Source organism: Stylophora pistillata, chromosome 14 (genome assembly GCF_964205215.1).
Source record: "Stylophora pistillata chromosome 14, jaStyPist1.2, whole genome shotgun sequence".
Classification (NCBI taxonomy): domain Eukaryota; kingdom Metazoa; phylum Cnidaria; class Anthozoa; order Scleractinia; family Pocilloporidae; genus Stylophora; species Stylophora pistillata.
This window is the reverse complement of record NC_142532.1, coordinates 15,029,879-15,039,878: the sequence shown is the minus strand read 5'-3', so window position 1 is coordinate 15,039,878 and position 10,000 is coordinate 15,029,879. Positions and strand designations below refer to the sequence as shown.

General features: G+C 36.9%; 1 protein-coding gene across 2 annotated transcripts in view; it reads right to left on the bottom strand.

The window, feature by feature from the left end:
* Positions 1-1,801: 1,801 nt before the first annotated feature.
* LOC148716740 (uncharacterized) overlaps positions 1,802-10,000 on the bottom strand; it is an 8,769-nt gene continuing 570 nt past the window's right edge. The window contains exons 1-4 of one of the 2 annotated variants that reach the window (XM_088744215.1): positions 4,732-4,893; positions 3,628-3,826; positions 3,076-3,203; positions 1,802-2,437 (exon numbers count right to left, since the gene is read on the bottom strand). In XM_088744215.1, the coding sequence (XP_088600341.1) occupies positions 2,240-2,437; positions 3,076-3,203; positions 3,628-3,826; positions 4,732-4,746 (540 nt within the window). In that variant the 5' untranslated portion in view covers positions 4,747-4,893 and the 3' untranslated portion in view covers positions 1,802-2,239. Of the gene's footprint in view, positions 2,438-3,075; positions 3,204-3,627; positions 3,827-4,731; positions 4,983-5,437; positions 5,453-10,000 lie in introns of those variants that run through there. The other variant, XM_088744216.1, reaches the window with a different exon arrangement.

The window sequence follows — 10,000 nt, the reverse complement described above, 5'->3', positions numbered from 1 at the left end:
GTCGTTTTAGTATTCTCTTCGTCTCAAGACATTATTCTTTCTAACTTAGAAATTATTGAAAACGCAGACAAAAAAAGAAATAACAGGAACAACAAGCGCACGCAAACTTATTCTTGTTACGTCTTGCGCGACTCTATATCCTTTGGGAAACTTTCCACCATTGAATATCACTGTAAGAAGATTTTCTTCCTTCACAAGTCATGCTGAAAATCATTCTTCTTGTTCTAACAAGTTGCCTTTTCGGAACACACGATGACAATGTAAGTATAACACAAACTGACACTTCCTTAAAGACTTAATCAATAAAACCAATCATAAAAATAATCCCCGGGGTATTTGCTGGAATTGTCTTGTCCATGGTGTATACATGTCACGTTATTTGGGTGTATTTTTTTTCCACTACAAAACCATAGTAAATTTATTAATGGAGTGTTGGTGGGGTAAAAAAGAAAGAAAGAAAAGAAACAGAAAAGAAATCACAAAAAACTAAACGAGGATGTTCAAGAATTAGTGCCACCCATAGTAGCTAAAAAAAAACCTTTAAGTTAATCACATTTGATTTTTCCTGTGTTATAAGGACCTACACGCGCACGTGCAAGTGGATGGTGAAAGAAGGAATTTATCATTCTTAACAGAAACTTGTTGATGCATTGAATTGCATGCAATCAATTTAATCCTGCTCAGAACTCAGAACAGCTGACAACTTATCGAGTACAAACGGTAACTAGCTGACACTAAAAGGGGGAAGGGAGGGTTGATGCTGTTGGGTTGGGGGGGGGGAAGGAAATATGTTTGTATAGGGGTGCTCCAATCGAATATAAAATATACCAGTTAGAAAAAAAATGCCTTTTACTTATGTTTTACTACAATCTCGGCCCGAAAAATTCGCTGAATTAGTTTATCTAGCTTTATCAAATTCAAGTTGATAACTAACTATGTATCATTGTAGGCTGAAGTACTGAGGAGATAGTTTAATTGATAGACGAGAAAAAGAAAAAATCTAAACTAAACATATTACCTAAGAAATGTCTTGCTCTCGGTAAAGGGGATTTTTTTTTTCTTCATTTCACATCTCTTCTACGAGAAGCCTACCAACCAACCTTCGCACCATAATCAATTAAAGTAGGGTTCGTGGAGAAACGTGCTCGTATATAGCTACTTTAATTATACTTTTATATTTCTCATATTTTTTTCATCTGTTTAATCTGTTTTATGTATCGTTGTTAGCGTCCTTCGTAATGTTTTTTTTTTTCTTATTCAGGAATGAAGTTTGTTGGATGGTTTGTTTGTTTATTATTTGTAGGTATGCAAAAGCTCCTTATTTTCAAATGAATTTAAAAAAAAAAAATTTTAACAGTCACAATACGTCATGTAAAAACGCGAGTTTTAAGGGTGCGTATTAAACCGAAGATAGCGAGGAAATTATCGATGTAGTTATCTTACGCTGTTGCTTCTTTTTATCGATATTTTCAGCCATTTCACCTGTAATGGATATAGTCTTTGATGTTCTTTGCAAGAAAAGGGTACAACTTTTTACGTTCTGTCTGGTCGTGGGGCTGAAGAGGAAAAGAGTCGGGGAGAAATAAAAGAAGCTAAGGTCAAAGCTTAATAATTTGTTTTCGTTTGTTTGTTTTCGTTTGTTTGTTCTCGTTTGTTTGTTTTTAACCTTTGCTCTGGTTGTTGTTTGGTTGGTTGGATGTTTGCGTTAATATGCGACCTTTAATTAAACATTTTGTGAAAAATCTGAACAAAACTTCTTTTGAATGGAATTTCAAAGCTTTGATAGAAACATCTCGAAACATTTTCCAACATCAAAGTTTATTAATCTAATGACATCAAACTACAATGACATTTTCTACAGACAATAACATTTTCTTCAACTGATAAGGCAATTTTCAGGATCAGAGATGACACTCCTTTCTCCCCAAAATCAGCAAGAGTACAGAGCCACATAAAGCTTTGCAAAAAGGTATTCAACAAGTTTTCTCAGGACTGGACTGTAAGACATTTGGCACGCTGACTAAGGTGCTAGCAAACAGTTTGTGTTATCCCTATCCCACACAAGATTAATGATCACATTGATTATCTCAAAAAAAAAATCAGTCATAATGCAAGGAATGAGGCTGGTCATAATCTGAAAGCCAATAATAGTATAATGTTATATAATGGTTATTGGAATGATTGTAAAAATGATTTGAGCAAGCAGCCAATATTCCCCTCTGCCTCTTGGTTTGTCAAATCAAAACTTATTAAGGATAAAAAGAGCTTGAGGGTTCGGATAGCTGGTGTCCCAATTTTCGACCAAACTTGTTTTACCAGTGTGGTCGCATCCCAAATAGTAGTTGGTGTAGAAACAATTTCTGAACATTGTATAGCTCCAGAAGTACACAGGTTCAAAGAGACTTTCGTCCGAAATACTTCCTCCCAATGGTACTTCCTAGATAGGAAACAACTTTAAATTATTAAGAATGCAGCAGTGTCTTAGAGAGCCGTGAATATAAATTACAGCTCCATCCCTTCCCCCTTCCTTCACTGCGCGATTTTGACAGAGTTTCTGATAGACCTTAAATGGTGCTTTGAAATAAAGGAACTGGCCTCTCATGCGTTTCAGGGGGAGGGGAAGGAGGGAAAGTATTGGAAGATAATTTGGTTTATCAACTGAATTGATAGTGAAAATTGGCCAGCATAAAGAGTTTATCTCATCGATTTAATGAAACCACTTATCCGTGTGTTTGAAAGTGATCCTTGCGGGGATGAGCACTACTTAAGAAGGCTTGAAAAAATTCAGGCTTGTACGCTTTCGTATACATTTCTCAAAACCACAGCGGTGCACCCATATGATTTTCATATATCCTCAGTCACCAGAGACAGCCTACTGAATCTTACATCTTAAAGAGGGTGACCTAAGAAAAGGAATCTTTTTTTTGGCAAATGATGAAATAACAGACTAAACTGTGAACAAACTAAAGCATAACGGATCTAATCAGTTAGTGGCCGGTAACAATGAACGATTACAAAAGAAAGAACGAACAAACAAATGGTGAAAGGATGGATGGGTGAAAATATTATTCTTACCTCGGATATGATTTGGTCTCCTCTCCCAGTTCCAGTCAGTACAAATTGCTTCTTTGTGTTTGTGTCTTTGAACAGGAAAGCCACATAAAACGTGTGCTGCCTTGTTTCATCGATAGTTTCCATTCGAGCTAAAGGTAAAATAAAAATATTTTAAAGTTCGGCAAGCCGTCAGGACGCAGAGGAGAGGCTGCCTTGCGCGACATCCTGGAAATACTTCAAACCTTATCTTACATTTTAGATGCCATTTAGGTATGAAATGGAGTGAAAATTGGAGAGGAATCTCATCATGTTCATTAAACCACCCCCCCCCCTCCCCTTCCCCTCCCGAAAAAGAGCCACCTCTCTTCAACTTGCCGACAACGTACCTATGGTGTTTGAAACGTGTTTTATTTATTAATTAATTTTTTTTTTTTTATGCTTTCTTGAAGGCTAATAGAGGAGGACGAAAGTTAGAAAGCCAAAGAAACGCACTCGTTACCTTCTGTAGCACATCAGGTGCGTTTAGAATTTAGCTTACCTATGCTGTGAAGTCGAACATGATGTGCTACCTACCATTGTCATCTTGGGCCATGTTAAAACTTCCATTGCAAATCACAAAATCATCTGAAGGATTCCTCATCATAATACCATCATTGATCTTGCTTACTAAGCTCCACAGTCGGTAAGTGGTGTTTATCGTGACTGGATGGACCTTCAAATAGTCGTTAATCCCTCCAGAGATGTTTGCCTCAAGCGGATACAACGGAATGTCCTGAAATAAAGCAAGTTCGTCTCCATCTCAACACGTTCACCCCAAAATATTTCAACTCGTTTCCTAATAGCGATCGTATTCCTTTTCTATAGGGGAATCCTTGTTTACAATATTTGCCTCATTAGCATAAGCAATTCAGTTTCTGATGGAGCTAAGAATAAATCAGTTCTGAATATCGAAAGATCAAAGTACGATTAACTCGGCCACTGAGTACGAGCCTGATGCATTGAATACTTTTTGTGCTACACGGGTTTAAAAACTCAAAATTTTACATAGAATGAATGAGCTCATTAGCGCTTTTGCCACCCAGAAGTCTTGCAGTTTTTGATGGACCATTTCTTCTTGAATATTACACCCAAAGAGCTAAAAATTTCACCATGTACTAAGGTTTTCTAGCTCTTTAGCTGCATGAGGTCAATTTGTATCTAACATGCTTCCTTCTTTACGCAAAGCCGTATGCAAATGAGCAAAAATGTAAACAATGACGTCAGCATGAATCCGCCTATTGCACTGATCAAAATAAATTTTGGTCAAAATGCCAATTTTTTTTTTTGAGTCAACCGCTTGGTCAAATTGGTATGAAACGCTCTACTTGAGACGAGTGGCTCAGTATCAAAACACGAAATGTGCACGTTGATCATTGCTCAACATGGCTAGGAATTTGCGTGTTCATGGAACTTTGATATAGTTCGTTGTAAAACTTGTTGTTGTTGAGGGCGAGCTCGCAATGAGGCGAAACCTCCATATACCATTTTAAAGCCTCAAAGTGCTAGTCCTCAAAATCACATTTACTCGAGCTCAAGAAATTGTGACCGAAGTTCCATCGATTAATTAGTTTTGTAATTAGTTGTTATACCAAAATACTTTAGGTTATATGAATCCGAAACAGCGCAAAACGTCTGTACCTGCTTGTTCTCCATAAGGGGTGCCCTAACTTTAAGGTCTTTGGAAAGCTCGTATCCATCATCAAGATCCACGAAATCTTGAAATCTTCATGATCATATCGCTGAAGATTTACTTGTTCCGGAGGAACAGTGGGAGGTGAAACGTCCGAGAACTTCTGTAAGAACTCGTTCTTGAGTTCCAGTACATTTCCTCCTTTTCGAAAGGAAATGATTCTCTTTGTTTCATTGTACGTCACATGGATGTTGACTGTCTAAAAATTGAACGTTGGCATATCAAAACATAAGAATAAAATTGAGGGAGAGATGTTTCCCATAGGTAATTAAACTTCAGACCTTCTTGTAATTGGGAAGATGGTGGGAGGGGCGGGGGGGGGTTCGGAGGATTATCTTGGTTCCTTCCTTTTTTTCAAAGAGCCACGGAATGATAGGAATAACCCGTAGTAAGGGGGCACTTAGTTGTTTTACATGTATTTTTTTGTTGTCTTTCATTGATGGAATAAAATAAACACCCAGCAAGTAGAAACACAAGAAAAATTAAAACCTGAGACTCGTATGTCTTCTGTGGTGCTTGAAAGTGAGATCCAAAAAGCGTTTGGTGGGGATAATGGCGATTCCTTTTTTCTTCGAAACGGAAAAATGTGGCTTATGACTCAGTATTTAGCAAGCCCTTAGGATGATACAATTATAGTTTGTGAAACCAACTTACCTTTTCCTTTGACATCTAAAAAAGAAAACGAAAAACGAGAAAACGAAATCAAACATAGAAACAACAATCAACTACCAAACCCCACCCCACCCCCAGAAAAAAAAACACAAAACCAAAAAAAAAAAACAACAACAACAACAACATTACAGAACAAAAAACAATACAATCTGTTTAAAAAAATGGGAAACGACTCCTTTTGAACTAAGCTCGAGGCTAGATTTTGCGAGTCTGCAAATAAATTTAATTGAAAGTGGAAGGAGTCTTGATTAAAAGAAAAAAAACCTTTATATATCGAGGGTGAAATACATTGTTACCGGTAGCCCAGTAGTTTACATATTGGCCCTCCCTAACTAAGTACTTGAAAATCGCCAAAGGCAGGAGGCAGATCGGTGGGTTATTTACAGAACACAGCCGAGGGGGAACTGAGAACAAATCCAGTAAGTGGCAGGGTAGAGGACTTGAACCCGGGACACCAGATTACAAGGAAGATCGTGATTGTGATTTCCACTGGTGTGAGTGTTTCTAATTCCCCCCCCCCCCGATTATTTATCTGTTGATAGATAGCTATGAAGTCACGACTACAAAAGTTTTGCTCTTCCGTTTACACTTTTTTTGCTTGTATTAGATAGTTCACACAGGACTGAAGAGTCTTAATGAATTTCAGATAAAAACTACGATAGGACAAGCAATTTGCTTAGCTGTCAGTTATATATCAGGTTTCCACAAGAGGTCAAAGGGTTTAAACAAGGAAGCATGATTTGTAGGACTAAGGCAGGGGTCGCACTTTGGCCTTATTTTTTTTATGTCGCGTTATAAGATGTCCCACAAATACGTCGCGACATTTACACCACGGGAGTCATGGAGGTCGCACTTGTGCGACATAAATGATATTTGAAACCAGACTGTCAACTCTCAATATTTCACGCGTGAAAAGAGCACCAAATAAAACTTTGTAGACATGAAGCTGGTGCCATTTTTATTAGCGACATTTCTTCATTCTCTGTTGAATTTGTTCAATGTGCAAAACCTTATTGATTTGTACGCATTGCACAACACTCGCCAACGGCAAATGTTGGCTCTTGCCGCTTTAAACCGCGACGTCGAAGGATGCGAAAAAATGGGAAAATATCTGCGAGCCAAAGGGTTGCCCGAGTAATTCTTGGAGTGGACTCTTATTCTAGAAGTGTTGTAAACTTTAGTAAACTAGGCTGGTTGCCTTTTTTTGATGAAATCAAACTAAATAGGTGTACAATGATTTTTAAGAGCCTTAAAGGCGATGTACCGATTTACATCAGAGACTTGCTCAAAACGAACAGTTCTGTACTCAATAGGTTTACTAGACATGGCAATTTAAATTTAGTGTGTCCCAAATACCTGAGAAATAACGATGGTGGCAGGGCATTCAGTGTTGACGCAGTTAAGTTATGGAACAGCCTTCCCCATGATATCAAAATTAAATAAGCCTAGTATAAAATTATTCAAAACAGCTGTGAAAAAGCATTTTATAAGCTCATATAAAAACCTGGACAACTTTGAAACAATATTAAGCAATAGCACATTATCTAATTTTAATTTTTTATAAATTGATTTTATCTTTCTGAATATTTTTAATATATCATGCTACTTCTATCATAGAATTTTGTAATTATTTATATATTTATTTATTTATCAGTTTTTTGTAATGCTGTATAATCTAGTTAGAGGGCCACAGGTTTGTCAGCTTTTCAGCTGTTACGTGTCCCCCTCTATAAATAAAGTCCTTACTTACTTACTTACTTACTTACTTAGGGTGAAAACAAGTCATTCCCACACTGAGAATAATCAGGTGAATAGTGCAAATTTGGAAATTGGTATAGGTTGAAATTCGCAATAGGGACCAGATAAAACGTGCGTCAAGAAAACCTGTGACTAAAATATTGAACTGATAGCTAGCTGTGCTCACGTGTTGTCTTTGCAGAACTGCAAAAATCCAAATTTTTGCTAGTATTTCAGATTTTATCGACGTTGCGACAGAAGAAAAACAAAAATTGTTATTTTAAGGCGATAAGACGAGATATGACCTGCCTCGAGGCAGGACATCGGCTTTTTTTATCTTTAGGTCCTTCGGACATAGTTATGTCTGGTTGCGACAAAAGGGTCGCATGCACTTGTCGCAAGCACGCGATGACATATTTTATGTCCAATGTAAACACCAAAAGCGCAAGTGCGACCCCTGTCTAAAAGTTTTCTTTATATCTGAAACAACGGAAGAGTTACTTTCGTTCACAGCATGAAATAGTTTTGTGGTATCGACTAAATTAAGTAGCCAAATATGTGGAACGAGAAACATTATCACAATTTATGCTATTTTTAGTCGTTATCCGTCGGCTTACAAAAGTTAATGCAAGTCAATATAACAAAGCCTGCCCCAACATGTTCGCTTAACGATAACTTCTAAGAGTTCGTGCACGTCCTGTGGCGCTTATGAAGCTATTTCCATCATCAAATAATAAATCATATCTGTAAAATGACTGTAAATATTTTGCTTTATTAGATTTGCACTTTCTTGTTGTTACTAATGAAATACTTCCTTAAAAATGCGACGTGTACTAAGAAGTTTTCCAGCTCAAATAACTTTTTGTTGTCCGCGCATTTAAGGCAAATGAATGTTTTAAACTATGCTGTCCAAATGGAAAATGTTTCTATAAGTTAAATGTGCTCTTGGCTTTGTTTATATATGCCCGCTGACGCTTTTCATGCTACTTTTCATCACCGAATGATTTATTTTGTCTGTATTACGTTGTTATGACTTAAAAGTTTTGCTCTTCTGTTGGCAAAATTAACTGTTTTTATTAGCAAAAGCATCGAAGCCATAATTTTCGTCCACAGTTTGAAACAGTTTTATTGGTTTCAACAACATAAACGGACAAAAAGAGGTGGGAGGAATATCATCGCAATTCATGCTATTTAAAAATTTTCGACCTCCCAAAGTTGATGCATCAGTGTTTTGTCGGTATCCCATCTGAGGCTTGCAAAAGTTTTAAACGCCTTGCTTTCTTTATCCCAGGTATAATCATATGCTTTCACAAACCATGTAATCAGTTTATGTGGACAAACTCGGAGGCGGTCGTTTGCAGTCGAGCAAGAACAAATGAATCATGAAAAAGAAAATAGCTTCCCATAGAACATGCGAATTTTAGTCGTTATCGTTGTGTTGCATCTTCAAGAATGCAACAGAGCTTTCCGAATCAAGTCAATAGCCTTTTTTATAATAATTGCCTTTTTATAATAACACGGCACTTGACACTCGGTGAATGACACTTAACATAATGACGCACTACCCACAAATAGCAGAGCTAGTCTCGGCGGGCAGTGTGCAGACGCTAAAACATCTTAAATAAATCTCGGCTCAACAAAAGATTCAATAAATATACACTAAACAGAAGTTAAATATCAAATTAGTAAAGCAGAAATGACACTATGAGATAAAAATACAGAAACAGAAACACATGGCAATAAATAGAAGAATGCATAAGTTATACACTACTATTAACTGGATTTAACTTTCGACACATCATTGATTATTTGTTCTACGTCAACATAACTATCCTGAACTTGAAGATTTTGAAATAATATTATCTTTTTCTTGAAAATATGTTTTGGAAGATTCCTTAAGTTTCCTGGGATGCTATTCCAAATCTTTTACAACCATCCTTGAGAATGAATTTTTATGTTGATTTAGCCTAGAACAGTTTATGTGCAGTCAAGTGGCTGTAATCTATCAGGAATCGTTAAATTTGCAAACGACGGAATAAAGTTAGGCTTTTCCGTTGTCACTATCATTTTGCATGCTTTACACAGTCAACATAGCACTAAAGAGTATTAATAAACTGGTGATAACAACCATTATAGGATTAGTAACTTGCTTCGCTTGGCTGTCAGGTTTTCACTCTAGGTCATGGGATTTACGAGGAAGTATGGTTTGCGGAAGTAACTTTTTTCATCTAAAGTATCAGACCAATTGCTTTCGTTCACAGCTTTCAACAGTGTAGTGGTTTTGACTTAAATAAACAGCCAAAAGAGAAGTAGAGGAGGATTATTACAATTAAAGCTATTTTTGGTCGTTTTCGACCTTCGAACGTTGATGCAAGTTAAGATAGCGAAACCTGCCCGGGCATGTTCTACTTAAGATGTGTTCTGAGAGTCTGTGCATTTCCTCTGGCCCTTTTGATGCTTTTTCCGTTTCCGATAGATGTATTCTGTCTGTGGTTAGAACTGCAAATGTTTTGCTCGTTTAGATTTGTTTCTTCTCTTGTGTTATTCATGGACAATGCAAACAACATTGAAAAGTTTAAATGTTGTAATGATCATGATAGCCACGCCAGACTGAGCTCGCAATTTGCCTGTCTATATAGCGTCGCTTTGAAAACTGTCACATTAGAGTGGCAATGGTTCCAAATGATGGTGAAAATAATTTAGATATCAGAATGGAGGAGAAAATTATGTCCACTTTTAATTAGTGATATCAGCTGTATCCAATCTGAGACTTGCAAAAGTTTGTACAATGCCTTCTTTCTTTCAGAC